Genomic DNA, 15485 nt, shown 5'->3' with positions numbered 1-15485 from the left:
CGCTCTGACCGGGACACTAATCACAGCCTGGGGAGGGGAGTCACGGTCACAGTCAGAGTGTCTCAGCCCTCCGCAGCAGCCAGCCAACCTCCACACCTCAGCACTTCGCTGATTATTCTTCACTGTCCTGGAACAGATGCATTCAAATGTAATGGCCTAAACCAGGAGACACGCACGCTGCGCTCAAAGACAAATGGGAAGATGTGTTCACACAGTGATACTGTACACAAAGAGGCACAAAGCTGGATGAGAGCATGAGCGAGGGAGACGGAGCATCTTCCTCCGTCTCCATACAATGAACTGCAGAGTATATCGCAGGCACAAAATGATAATAGAATACAATTAACTTCAAATGGTTTCACTGCACACATAAATCTCTCCCTCTGCGGGGTCACAAATGATTTAACTCCTTCCGTAAGGATGGAGTTTATAATTGCACATTGCTCTATGTGCTGTGATGCTCACATTGTCAATGGCACACTGTTCAAGAGCGATAGGAACTTTTCTCTGCAGAATAAATTAGCAATCCATCCGGACATCACGCCAATGGCAAAACATGTCTCCTAAAATTCAATTTCACAGCATTAGAAAAGAAAAAAAAGCTGACATCTTTCAGTTGTGTGAGTTAACACACACAACCAAGCATGACATTAAAAAAATCTGATTCACATCGACACATCTGGTTCACCTTCCAGTTTGACTGAAATCTGTTTTGTACTCGCCCGTAATATTTTGTTTTTTAAAAGACCTTGTTTGCAGCTTCATTAGTCGGACCAGAGTGAATTGAAAGCTGCCTTCAGTACTCCCCCTGTTTGAGATGAAGGCTTAGTGATACTTGTTATAGATTAATTACAGCCTGACAGAAGAAGACAGACACCCAGAGGAAACAGAGTAGGCGAGCTCATCAGATGTCCATGGCAACGGGACTCGTCTCCTCAATCCTGAAAAAAAAACTGAATGCAGCCTTTGCGATGTACGGCGCCTGCGGAAACATGAGCTGCTGAGGTCACTGCAAGTTGATGGATGTTTTTTCTTCTTCATGTTGTTTTCTCCTGTTATTTTATTTTGTCAGTTTGTCTTCAAGGCATCCTTTGCTAAACTCACAGAGCAGCAAATGGATCGAATAGTCAATGAAGAGTGGCGTGCCGTGCACTTTCTTCAGCTCTCAGATTCAGGAGAAGAGACTTAATTTTCACAAAGCAGGAGATATGTTTTTGTTGTACGGTTCAGTCAAACCTTAACTGGAAGTCAGCCTGACTGAGTGGCAAATGTCAGAAAACTGGATATGAGTCATCCAGGATGTGCCGAGCAACCCCCAACTACACTTTTCTTATTGATATGGAGTGAAACTTGTGCCAAAATGGATGTTCACGTACTTCAGGGAACACGCTTTCTGTCTATGTTGAGATTCAGCTGTTTCCCAGATGATGATGATGATGATGATGATGATGATGATGATGTTGATGATGACGTTGTAGTATTTCCACGTTGGTTCAGCCAGGGTCACGACAGCTGCCAGGATGGGTTGAAGAACTTGATGGCGTGAGATTTGGCCCACTTGGCGAACACAGACTTCTCCGTGATGAAGCGGTGCCCGCCATAGGGGGCGCTCTCGTGGAGCAGGTACTCTGCACACTCGTCCCGGCTGCCCGCCTCGTAGTAGTGGTAGGGAACCTTTCTGTAACCCTCCGTCCTGAAGGGCAGAGGAAAGACATCATCAAGACATCATTTCATTTCTTTCAGGTCCCATTTTGTATAACCCTGATTAAAAAAAAAAAAGCTGGGACTTATAAATAAAACAGACTGTGCTACACATAATTGAAAACATTACAAAACCAATATATTTAATGTTTTCATAGACTTTTGTGAATATGTGCATTTTTTTAGTTTTTTCTTGGCCAAGTACGTTTCTGCAAAACAGTTCAAACTGGATGTTTCTTTATGTTGTGACTTTACATTTGTTCAGGTTGAATTTTCTCTTTCTCTCTTGGCACAACGCTGTGCTTTTGGTCTGTTTAGGGGTTAGAGAAACATCATTGTTTGGTGTAAAATATCTGCTTTGGTTGCTACAAAAACAGATGGAGATGTCTCCACGGTTCCTTAAAAAAACACCTGGTTTTGTCGGCATGAAACCTGCTTCGAAATGTCTCTAGGTGTCCTTAAAAATATCCAGCTGTGTGACTCAGCTTTGTTGGCTTGTAGTAACGCCACCACCTCCCTCTCTGCCTCCTGCTGGTGGCTAATAAGCACATAATGTGACTGTGATATGCCATGTTTGGTACACATGTACACCTCGGAAGTTACTCTGGTTTGCAGAAACGTTAACTGCGAACATTATTTCCTGACGACTGAGCTGGAGGTACATACTAAACTGTGAATTTTGTGGACAGCCCTGGTGTTTTGTGGCTTCCTGCCCCGAATGAAATTAAGAGCGCCTCCATTAACGTCAGAATTTAATAATATCACACAAACGAGTGAAGTGAATTGATGAAATTGAATGAGATGCGACAGGATCTATTTGATTCAGCTCGGCAGGTGATAGATTGATCAGTGCATTACAACATCACAGTCAGGGTTAAAAGAAGAGTTATGCATTTCAAACAAGGCATAGGATAGATAATGTACGTCCTGAAAATTGCTGTTACTCTGACTGTGCGATATGAGTTTCAAGTGCATCTCCTACTGCAGTTACTTTTGTTGTGTACATGAACAATAGATATAATAGTACATTGTTTTAATATCGCTTTGCTTGCTAGACACAATTTAGAGCCAATGTATTTCTGCGCCCGTTGGGACAAATTCCAGTCAGCAAGAGTCCTTGGATTTAATTGGTTCAGCCTTTAAAACTATTATCTGAAATAATAATCAAACTAAATTATTTAAGCTACTAAACTGAAGATCCTTCAGGACCGTGTTCAGCAGTTTGAACTGATGTCGCCTCGGGCAAAATTTTCCACTCAGCAGGTTTACCTCATCCGGAGAAACAGGAGCTGCTGTTTGGCGGCCTAATGTTTTTCAATAAATACTCCTCTAACTAAGCTGCATTTATCTGGAAAACATCGCGATAAGATTCATTCCCTCTCAATCTAAAAACATCACATATAAATAGGTAATGTACGGTGGGAAAGTTTAGCCATTCTGACCTGAATTTCACGATGAGTCACTCTGTTTACAGTTTGCATCTTCAAATGATTAAAAGGAACGAGGAATCGATGAAAGCAGAAGCGAGCACGGAGCAGTAGAACAGAATCATTGTGCAATCTGCAGTTGATTTCTAATTGAAAGTGACGGCTTTATGAGAGGACGACTTGTCTAACAATTTCATTTGGGGAAGGAACACAGACAGAAGAGAAACAGCCACTGGGTCCACGGCGAAAAAAATCTGTGGCCGTCTGCCAGCTTACAGTTACAAACAGCCCAATCACTGCCTCTCCTCTCTCTGTGTCACACCAGAGTTAACACATAAAATCAATTTCACTCTCTCTGCAGCACCTGTTGAGGCTCCATTACCGAACAACTGGTGAGGTCAGTTTTGACTAAAAGCTTTGAACGTCGTCACGCAAAACATCACTTCTTCTTTTTGCACCGGATCGTTCGGCTGCCAACTGTACTTTGTGTGACACTAAATTCTCCATTTGGAAAGTCAGTGGAACACAATATCCTCCTGTCTCACGCAGGAAGGGAAGGAAATAAGTGAGAGACAGGCAGGGTGAGAGAGGGAGAGAGAGAGAGCAACCCCTTAACTGCCTCACTGAATCATAAAATCCTCCGTGCTGGTTGAATTATCACTCCTCTCCGCCGTGTGTCTGGGGCTGTTTATATTCCAACTCCTGCTGTGCGCAGGGAACACGGAGAGGATAAAAGGCAGGATTTTCACCCCGTATTAGGTAAAAGTGTTTGATTTGAGGGGATAGAGAGAGCTCAGGTTGAGCTGGGAGAGAGTGGAAGGGAGACGTAAGGAAAGAGGTGGCGAGCCCATCGAGGCTGACATGAGTTGAGACTGAGCAGTCACGCCCGGAGCAACTGCATCTAGTTTGTCATCCCTCCTATGGCCCCGCAGTCAGACAGTAATCACTCACCCTAGAGTCAGAGAGGAGCTGACAGGCCTGTATACAAATAAAACCTTAAGCAGAGGAGGAACCGGGTGCTGCAGCCCAGCCGTCCGCCTCCGTGGAGACTCTGCAGCCTGCTGGGTATTCTCGGCAGGAAAACATAATGGTATTCACGGCACAGAGAGCCCAATATGGATTTCAGCATAGAAATTCAGCCATTAAATCCAAACTGAGGCATTGGAAATGAATTCCAACAGGCAGTCCGCAGTTATGGGAGGCTGCGATTGGCCGGCGCCGCTGTGAATGTGAATCTAGTTTTCAAAGTTTTTGTAGGGACGTGGGCATTTTTCATCGCAGCATGGAGGAGGGTGAGAGGGGGGGCTGATAGTTGGTGTCTTACTTGCAGTAGGTGTCATTTATCATGCCGTAGATATGGATCTCTTTGCACATGTCCATGGCGAGGATGAGCGTGAACCAGCCGGTGCTGAGGTAGGAGCCGGACTGGATCCTGCAAACACACAAAGACAGCTCTTTAACACTACCATTCATTGGAATAAAACGAAAATTAAAAACCATTTGTATTAAAATAAAAACATCTATAGCGTGTACAGGATTTGTCTGACCTTTGTACTCTTTGCTCTTTTGTGCTTGTAATGCAGTTGATCTGAGAGTTACAATTATTCAAACAGCTGTTCTTATTGTAGGTTGCTCTGGATACAAATCTCAGCTTGGGATCAAAAATGCAAATTTAAATGTAAATGCATCTCCAGCACAGCGAGACAGCCCTCAGGTATGAACCATTTGTCTGTCTTACTGTAAGATTCACATGAGTTGTTTCTCTGATTTTAAAAACCCACTTGCGGCCTTAAAGGATAAGTTCACCCAAAAATTAAAATTTTTGTCATTATCTCCTCAGCCCCATGCTAAAAGTTGGGTCAAGTTTCACAAAACATTTCTGGAGCTTCACAGCAAAGCAGCGTTGCAGCATTCTCCTAAACAACTGAAGTAGCTGCGGACTTGGGTCACTGGGAAACTATCAAAAATTTTACTTCACAATATTTTCCCGCCCAATTATCACGATAGACGATATTATTGTCACTTCAGCCGAGCGGACCACGAATTTGTGGTGTTGCCCTGTTTAGTTAACACCAGCTTACGGCAAAAACGACATGCAGCCTCATTCAAATCACTCGCCTCGCCATTTCCTCCCGCGTTAAACAAAAAGTACTGCCACAATGGCAAGCTGGTGTTCGTATATTAAAGTGCTGCGTACATACCGCTTCATTGGGCTGATTAGGCTGCCTCCCACAGCTCTGACATGACAGCTCTGCGTGCATTTTCTTTTCAAAATAAAAGCCTGAAGATGCCGTAACAGCAATTCAATATTCAATACTGTGGAAAATATTTTCTATATATATATATATGTACATACATATATGTATATATAATATATATATCAATAATATTAAATATCAGCCCGTGCCTATTTAAAATGTTTTAAAAACAACCCAGAAGAAACATAAAATGGCTCCATACAGCTTGTCCAGCATGATCCAATTCTCTGGAAGCCTTGAGATCCCAAATTGATTTGAAAATAAGTTATTTACACCCTTTAAAAAGCCAAAATCTTCACTGTAGCTGCTAAATTAAACATGGGTGGGTGAGTCGAGGGTGTAGATAACCTCTTTTCAAATCAATTTGGGATCTCAAGGCTTCCGGAGACTTTGATTACAATTTCACATTATTTCAGCTCTTTTTTGGGTGCTTATGTTTTTTTTTACATTTTAAAACAAGTCTGTTACTTCAGAGAATGCTGCAACCCTGTTTTGTTGTGAAGCTCCAGAAATGTTTTGTGGACTTCAAAACTAATTTTCCACCAGCATGAAAGTGAGTAGATAATGACTGAACTTTCATTTTTGGATAAACTTGTTAAACAGGTTGTTAAATCCAGTTTACGAAAAGGTTCAAAGGCCGAGTAAAGAAACACACTTCATTGGGTTGTTGAACACCTCACAACAACAAGCCAGCAGCAGTACACATGTCGTCCTCTGTGAGCCATGCAGGAACCCCGTGGGCTAATCAATAACAACCTGCATAATCCTTTCATCAGCGTCAGACCTGTGGTGTATGAGTGATGATCTATCAAAGTTTAAAAAGCTTTGATCATTTTCAAACACAGAGCACACTGTTGAGATGCATCTTCACTCGAGGTTTTGTCGAAACCAGAATAGTAAACTCAGAAGTGGGTCATGAAATGTAGACCTGCAGCCCCCGCAGGGCAGGTGGCCCCGCACTCCCGGAGGGCCCCCTGCCTTTCAGCAATGCATAATACTACAAGGAGTCTTAGACCTTGAATAAATTAAGCAGAGTGCACAGTGTGATACTGATAATGAGGAAAAAATAGTCGCATCACCACAGCGTGAAACAGTATCAGCATAGAGATTATGGAGGGGCACAGGTGTCGAGTCTATTTATTGAACTACACTGGACAACAAACACAGCAATTAATAAATAATTTAAAAAAAATCTTTTTTTAAAACGAATAAACCAATAAATTGATTAAACTGTCAAGTATTTTATTATTTTATCCTAAAATGGACGATAAGGAGGAGGATAATTAAAAGAAAGTTCATTATAAAATGGGTCAAATAAAAAGGGATTTATAAAGAGAATGACATCAATCAATAACTATATATAAATTAATACCCCGAAGAAAAAATGTCTCAATTAATTTGAAAATAAAGTGTTTAATCCAGAAATTGCTCAACTAATCCATTTTTACCAGCTGCTTTTCCATTTACCAATTTATTTAATTATTATCAATTTATGTGTAAAATCATTTTAATTCCTATTTTTACTGTCCAATTACAAATCAGTTACTGTAATGCTTTTAACCAAATGTAATACTCTGGCTCCCATAAGAGAGATGAAAATAACACAAAGTGGTCCCCAGAAACAGCAAATTACAGAAAAAACCCATCAGAATTCACTGGCACACAAATAACAAATGTTTGGAAAAGCAAACCCTGTGAGCTGATATGCATCCAGTCATTGTTCTCAGCAGGCATCCTGCCCATCACTGATGAGGTACCTTGGACAGCTCCTGAATCACTGGCTGTTCCAGGATCAGGACCCTGGACAGCGCTCAACACAAAGACTGGTTCACAATGTTCTAAATCTGTTTCACAACATTTTGGACTTATGATGCCTTAAAAACAGAAGGAACATCTACTTGTTACTCCTCATCACCTGATGCATGTCCTCTGAGTAGAACGGCACTCAGTAGAGTGCATACAGTCTCCTTCAGTTCAATCAAGCCTCATATCCAATATCAAATAAAACATATCTAAAGGTTATATTGTAACATTTTTATGTAGACAAATCATTTTTAAGGATAATACAGCCACAGAATTTGTAGAAAAATATCTCTCTGGTCTAAAATGATTGTTTTGTTTATGTTTGTGGAAGAATCAAGACAGTTCCAGCTTCTCACACGGTTTATGAGCCAATAGTATAACACCACTGGAATCACATGGTATCTGTGTTTCGTCAGCAATGAGGAGTCTTGGTAGTTGCCAGTTTGTGGAAAAAAACAGAAAACTGGCCCAGCATACTGTACTGTCCTAGCATTTGGTATGTAGTGTTGGAAACATTACAGCTAGCGTTAGAAACATTAGCTAGTGCAACAAACTGGCAACCTTTTGAGGGGGCAGATGATGAACAGCGGTGTTGTGACTAAAATGTGAAATCAAATGGAAGTTGGAGAAGCCAGATTGCATCAAATTGTACTCACTCATAGAGATCCATGCACTATGCTCTGAGAAATTAACGAAAATGTCACAAAACAAAAAATCTCGCCATATGTTAAAGCATCAAAAGTTAATGGGGTCCATTCTGGGCTGAGACCCATCATCCATACAAGTTTCGTGAAAATCCGATCAGTAGTTTTTGTGTAATTCTGCTGACAAACCAACAAACCAACCAAACAACAAACAAATGGACACAGGCGAAAACCTTAACCGCAATGCAGCGATTACAGGAAAGTCTGGAAAAATCTTCGTTTTCTCTGCTGTCCTATCCTGTTATTCATCTCTTGACCCATGAAATTTGTTTTGTGACTCCTATTTTGGGAGCCACTGTTCTGAATAACCTCTACAGGAAAGCATGAGGATGCTTTAGGCTGTTGCTGATCTACTTATAGTCATGAAGCCTTGGAACAGCTAAACAGGTTATTTCAGACGAGTACATTTCAGTTCTCCAAACCTTATTGTGATCCAAACAAGAAAAACAAAACTGGAACCATATCACCGACAAAAACCCACAAAAAGCTCTTCAACAGCTAGAAATCAGCTCATTGAATGAACACATTTTATTTTGTTGTGAATCAGAAATAATTAGAAATAAAAAACTCCTTTCTCTCATATTGTTGCACAGTGAACGCAGCTGGGATACAACTGATGCAGGTCTGAATGATAACTAGAGGATTATTTTCCAAATAATTCACTGACCGGAAACGTAATTTCTTGCCTCTTTTCAAATGTCCGTTGAAAAGAGGCAGAGAACGCTGTTTTCAAATTACAGAAAATAATGAATTATGATTACGAGCTAATATTAACATCGACCTTATTAAAGCAGAAAAGGGGACACGGCAGGGGTGGATGACGGCACTGAGACGGGTCAGGATAAAAAAAGAAAGAGATTTGCATTACAGAGCAGAGAAAATGTTGCATTTGAGTTTAAAACCTTGACCTTTAATTTAAGTGACCTCATAAGACCGGTGGCTGTAATCTGTCAGGGTCGTGTAGCAGCTTCTGAGTCAAACTGACAGCGTGGACGTTAGAACCAGGCGATGATTTGTTCATTTTTAACAGGTTGGATGGCTCAAATCAATGATCAAGGATCCAATGAGACAAATGCAAAAAGGGAAAACATCGATCCATATCATCATTTTCAAGATGCACCTTTATTTTGAAATGGCCCGTCTGTGTCACCTTGTCTGTTCAGGCTCACCTCCTTCCTAAACATTTAAACAGTGCCAGCACTAGGTAGGTAAAAGCAAGAACAGGACGATGAGGATATTTACTCCCTTCTCAGGAATAAATCAACAGTGTGGAAATATTTTGGATTTTGGAGAAAAGATGGGTCAATACATAAACAAGCTGTTCTCAGAGGAAAATAATGTCTAAGATCACCGTTTGAAGGTAGAAAGGTGGCAGGGTCCGCCAAATATAAACAAAGTGAAACAGTTAAATTGTGTTGTTCTTTAAGGTCAGTTTGTTTATTCAGTCATGAAAACAAAGAGAGTTTGTTTATTTAGTTTGTCAGTCAATGAAGCACTTTCACTTCTGATTAAAATTATTATTATGTCCAAAACTACATTGTGCACCTTTAATGAGTTGTTTTTTTTTCTTTTATGGCCAAAAGCATAAAGGAAAAGGCAGCTTTTTGTGTCAATGTACTGTGACTGCTCATGATATCGTCTCATATCAACTGCAGGCCCATGAATTGAATAAAATCGTAGCCTGGCAGATTTTGTGATATCTGCAAATATTGCATAGTGTCCAAAGAATTGATGTAATACTAGTAGTATGAGTCATTTACACAAAACATGCAAATAAAGGAACCAGGTTTAAAAATACCGTTATTCACCTCAAACAACCTCTCTGTGCCTGCACTACTTCTGCTACAGTGGGCTGGGGGGATGGCAGGTTAACATGGGGATGTATTTTGGTCATTTTGCCAGCAAGGGGAAGGCATTCCTCCTCATATTGCCTGCTGAGTATAACCTGATAATATATTTTTTGACATTCTAATATTTTTTATTTGGTTTGACTTATTGTTGGCAGCTCTACAGTGAAGACAGAACAGTTCCCAAGATGTTCAAAACCATGACAGACATATAAACAAATAACATGACGTCTTTAAAACCACACATAAATCATACTAGGACTCACACAAGGCCAGAGTAAACAGTACAGTACAATACAGACAGGATTCAAATAAAGCAGAGACGAGCCGTTCTTTCAATATATTCCACAGTTGCTGCGAGATATTATGCAAACACATGTGGTGCTGCTGAGGGACAAATCTGCTGTGTGGACTGAACCTATGAACCTTACAGATAAAAAACAGTCTCTCCAGCCACATGACCACCCTGCTTACAACACTGCTGCTTTCCTCACGAGCTATGAGTTTATTTTTAGTTGGTGCTCACTCAGTCATAACTGCTGTTATCAGCTTCGCACTCTTTAGAGATCAGTCACAAAATGTGAAAAGAGCCCGATCGATACATTGGTTGGCAGAGTCTACTTATTGTTGATCCTTCTCCCACTGCTGAACCGATTGTCACTGATTGGTCATTTTTCCTGTTAATCTTGCAATTACATAGAGATAAAAATCAAATGTGAGTGTTTCAGTTCCTGGTGGGATGCGTGGCACAGTACCAACCCCACCCAAAGCCAAAGGTCAGCTATCCTACATGATGAGTATCACTCATCCTGCGCTCACTCCAGCCCTCCACTCAGTTTGCTGCTAGAAGCAGGTCCCAAGAAGAAGAAATATGCCTCCAAGTTTCCCTCTACTTGGTGCGAGTTTTCTTCTTTTAGAAGGTCTGTCTGGAAAAGATTGCCTCCAATCGCTCGAGATCATTTTTGTGATGTAAATTTTAGATGTTTTGATTGTGTTTTTGTTTATCTTTTGCATTTAAAAAAGGATTTAACTGTCAGTTATAGATTAAAACTAATATGAAATCTCACATGTATGAATGTATCTGTCCCAGTAATCTGTGATGTAGGGTTATACACTGCATATATCGTATTGCCGTTTATGTTTTCAAACAGCACAAATATGAAAACTTGCTTGGGGTAAATTATAATTATTACAATTCCCATTGAGCTGGACTGTATCAGTGTGCTGATGCGCTGCTAAAATATCCTGCTTTTTGTATATATTGGCCAACATATCAATTGGAGTTTCTTTTACCTCATAATATTGGCATCAGTATCGGTGGGGCTCTAAATGTGAACACTCCTCTTGACGTCTGTCCTTGTTGAAGTTTGAGATTCTCAAGGTGAGCTCTTATCATTGACAGTTTAGCTGTGTTTTTCTGCCTTTTATTCCAAATTAACCTCTGTTGCTGCTGATTAACAAGTAAAATGTGTCATACCCTCCTGTGCTCATGAGGATTTGTTCTAAAGACAGTGTGAGGATTACAGAAAATGATAAAGGTTTCATGAGCCAGATCATGGTTCAATAACCACATGGCCAGAACCAGGAATTTAGAAAGTATGCTCCTCTACCAGTTAACAAAACACAGTCAAATCTTTTTTATTTAGTTGGAATGTTAGCCTTGCTGGTGGCACAGCTCTAGGGATGGACTAAACTATTGGATGGAGTGCCATTGAATTTTGTCCAGACATTCATGGTCCCCAGAGGATGAATCCTACTTTGATAACTTTTCCTCCAGCACCACCAAGAGTTTTCTTGGTTTGAGTGAAATACCTTCACAGTTATTTGATGAATTGCCATGAACTTTCATACACACATTCATGCCCCCGTCAGAATGAATTATGATAATAATTATAGTAACTCCTGAACTTTTCACCTCAAGTCATGATCAGGTAGAAATTCTCATTTGTCTGAAAAGTTACCGTCTCCACTCTGAGATATATTCACAGGACCTGTTCCTGCTATCTGTCCCAGAAGTCCATCGTGAATTAGTGAAAAGGTTTGTATGCTGCTCCTGCGGCTTGGAATTAGTTGCAGGGTGATTTGGTTCTGAGGCAGCTGGCCACTTCAGGTGTTTTAAAAATAATTGACATAAATGGAGGAAGGAACCCGAGGCTGTAAATGCTTTCACTGATTGCCCCTGGTTGATCCAGGACACTATGACCCTGAGTCTTAATTTGTATAATCTATATGCTGTAATCTGAAACCTTAGCCAAGGAAACAGGATAAAATGTTGGCACTTTATGTTCCTGCAATCCACTGATGTATGAATACCATTTCAACACGTTATATCATAATTAAGACTCATCTGATGTTACTGCTCTGTGATATACAACCCAATCGGCAGAATAAATGTTGGCAATGTACGTTTCTGCAAACCAAGGATATGTTGAAACTCTACGTTTCTTTGTGTTGCAAGTTCTTTAGGTTCCATTTTCAATTTTATGTTGAGACACCACTGTGTTTATGCTCTGGAGAGGTTTCGGCACAAAACCCACTTGGTAATGGTGGGGAAAAGATCATGTTTTGGCTTAAAATACTTGTTTTGGTCGCCATAAATATGGCAGGAAATTGTCCTGAGGTCTCCTTGAAAATATCAAGTTGTGTCACGCTTACATAATTAAAACGTTGTCACTGGCTTGGCTGCTGTCTTGCCCGTGGCTCCACCACTATTCCCTTCACCTCCTGATATGAGAGTCAGGTCACAAGCGTGTAATGTGAACGTGATATGACACGCTCTGTAGAAATGTTAAGCACCTTCATTTTATCTGGCGACTGGGCTGTAATATAGTGTTTCTTGGCTTAAAGATAGTCATTTAAAAACATTAAAGGAACCTTAAAAACTCAGAATATTAAACTGACAATTATAGAAAAGTAAACTGCAATTCAGTGACTAAAACAAAAGTGCAGAGAGCACCAACAGCTGCAACCCTGATCGGCTGTCGAGGAGCAGGACGACTCACATTTGTTTATCTTTGGTTTTAGAACGGTCATTTCATTGGATAAGTAAATACGGCTATTCTGTGCGACCACACCAAAGCCAAACCACTCACAATAATTTTCAAACATCCATACTGTTAAAATGAGCGTTTATGGCCCCAAGTGCACAATGTAGTTGGGCTTTTAGTTTTGATAGCCCAACAAACTCTCTCTCAGACACAGACACTGGGGTTGTGGGGAGGTGAAATTAAAAAAAACCACAACAATTTGTCGTAATAAGGGAGTGGAGGAGCACAGAAGGGAAATGGCACATTATCACTGATACACAGCTCTGCAGCTCTCAGCCGTCAGAGCTGTCAACACATCACTATTAGCCTGCATTATTCATTAGCCATTTGCCACTCTAGTAGTAGACACACAGACTCTCACACACATATACATATATTCACACACATACACCGCATCCCCATCCGAGTGCTGAATGTCCTGGAACAAAAAAGCTTGCTGGAATAAATAAAAGGGGGTGGGATCTGCTGACCTGATAACTAACGTTTCAAAGCAGATGTCTGGGAGTGGAGATGTAGAGCGAGCGGCTGATAGAATTCAAGGTCTACAACAGTCAATGTGTTTACCTATGGCAATTATAATAGGACAACTTTGCAGAGAGGATGCTCTTATTGTGTGGCCAATTTAAAAAAGAGATAAGATGCGGAGTGTAGCTGCTTTGGCAGGCGACAAATAACATACAGAGCCGGAGGACAGAGAGAATGCAATTTGCTTGTTGTTTTTTTAAAAGCACAAAAACACAGCCTTTAAGTCCAAGATGGAAAACAAAGGTGTCATGAGGTCTGACTCAATGCTGTCTGGCTTTATACCGAGTCTCTTTCAGTCCCCACTGCTGTGCCGTTCCTGAATGAAACATAATAAATTGTGTTTGGGCACGAACAGAGGTGGGTAAAGAAAGACAAAAATGAGAAAGCTCAGTTTAATCTGTCTTTCTTGGTCTCTCCCACACAAAGCTGAGACAAGCGAGGTGGGAGTGATTGGGGCTGACGTGCTAGGACGCTGCAGCGCTACCGGCACTTGGAAATGAAGGGTGTTTGAGAAATGAAGTCAGACACCCTGAGCAGGGTCTAAGTAAATAATCCCCCAAGTCTGACTGAGCTGGAGCTTATTGTGCTTTACCTGCCGAGCGCCAGAGGCTAAGAGCGGTGGAGAACTGCCCAGGATCAGTAAGAGTCTCCTCTACCTCCGACTCTGTTCAATAACTCGCACTTGACATTCACAGCAGGGGAGCTGTCCATGTGCGCGAGAAAATCCGCACTGATGACCGGCTGAATCGAACCGTGCCTTATAATACCTCTGCAGCTGCACAAATATGATATGACACCTGTCAAAAATACTTAGTGGAATATAACTCAACTCTTTTGTGAGAAGTTGATCCTTAATCCGGAAGGAGCTAACTCTGACTTTAAAAGCTGTTGCACATCAAACGAAAAATCAATTATGAAACGATATTAGACAAATAGTCATGTAATCAGACAGCTGCTAGAGGAGCACTTGTTTTTATATGGACAGTTCAGCTTGAACTTTGATGTAAAGGATTAAAAACTACACCACACGGGTACAGTTTGACATTTTGGAAATACGCTCATCTGCTTTCTTACTGAGGAGTAGATAAGAAGACTGACACCACTCTTATGTCTGTATTAGAAATATGAAGGCACCGCCTACAGCTGGTTAGCTTAGCTTAGCACAAAGACTGGAAACAGTTGGAAACAGCTAGCTTTGTCCAACAGTGATAAAATCTGCTCACCAAATATGTTGAAGTAAATGTTGTGGTAATTTGGAGTTAATTTGAAAGAAAAGTCAAATACATTATCTGATAATTACGACATACATACCATGACAGTTTTGGGACCTGTGAATGAAGTGTTACTAAAACAGCACCTACCACCTGAACTTATTTAACATGTATTTGATGACATAAAAATGGTGTCTTCACATTAGCATTCAAATGATGATGCCAACAGGCCAGAAGCTTTATGCAAAGCACCATTCAACCTGTGTTTTTCATAAGACACTGACAAGATAAATGTTTTTTTAATGTAATCTGAAGACAAAAAAAGACTGAAATGATTGAAAAGACTAAAAGACATAGAACAGTTTTCGTTAATTAAAACTAGACTAAAATAGTTACAGTTTTCTTTGACTAAGACTTTCCAGACTTTTACTCGACTAAAACTTGACTAAATAAAAAAACAGAAAGACTAAATTAACACCACTACCAGCACCTCTAGAGGTCACAAATTAACACATGCCTTGTTTTTACAAAAACCAAAAGTGCAAAACAAGAATTTGTTGTACGGTGCTGTACTTTTTCTTGGCCAGACGCTGTGGCTTCCTGTTTGAAACTTCATAGATATGATGTGTTAATTAGTGAGCTTTAGAGGGGCTGGCAGGCGGATTTTGTTACTGCTAAATGAATGCTAATGTAGCTCTGTGTCTGCTGGATATGTTAATAAGCCACTGTTTGCTAGCACATTCACCATATCAACATTTACCAGCTGATAATATGTTAATGTTGTGTTCACAGCTTATTGCACTGGCCCCAAGTGACTCCAAAAGGTCAGTTAATACTCATTTTTTATTTTCTACACTCTTACTCTTATACATCATGGGGCCTTGTCACTTTTCACAGTTAGTATTCACTGGCTGATTTGTGAGTGAGAGACTCCCTGCATTTTTACTTTCATTACATTTAAT

The 15485-nt window shown here is 40.5% G+C and overlaps 1 protein-coding gene across 2 annotated transcripts in view; it reads right to left on the bottom strand.

Annotated features, from left to right (window-relative positions):
- Positions 1 to 1319: 1319 nt before the first annotated feature.
- Positions 1320 to 15485, bottom strand: part of st6galnac3 (ST6 (alpha-N-acetyl-neuraminyl-2,3-beta-galactosyl-1,3)-N-acetylgalactosaminide alpha-2,6-sialyltransferase 3) — a 41294-nt gene continuing 27128 nt past the window's right edge. The window contains exons 2-3 of one of the 2 annotated variants that reach the window (XM_073491857.1): positions 4453 to 4560; positions 1320 to 1693 (exon numbers count right to left, since the gene is read on the bottom strand). In XM_073491857.1, the coding sequence (XP_073347958.1) occupies positions 1504 to 1693; positions 4453 to 4560 (298 nt within the window). In that variant the 3' untranslated portion in view covers positions 1320 to 1503. The remainder of the gene's footprint in view (positions 1694 to 4452; positions 4561 to 15485) is intronic. The other variant, XM_073491858.1, reaches the window with a different exon arrangement.

This window comes from Pagrus major, chromosome 21, assembly GCF_040436345.1.
Source record: "Pagrus major chromosome 21, Pma_NU_1.0".
NCBI classification, from domain to species: domain Eukaryota; kingdom Metazoa; phylum Chordata; class Actinopteri; order Spariformes; family Sparidae; genus Pagrus; species Pagrus major.
Note: the sequence above shows the minus strand (reverse complement) of the source record. Positions and strands in the feature narration are given on the sequence as shown.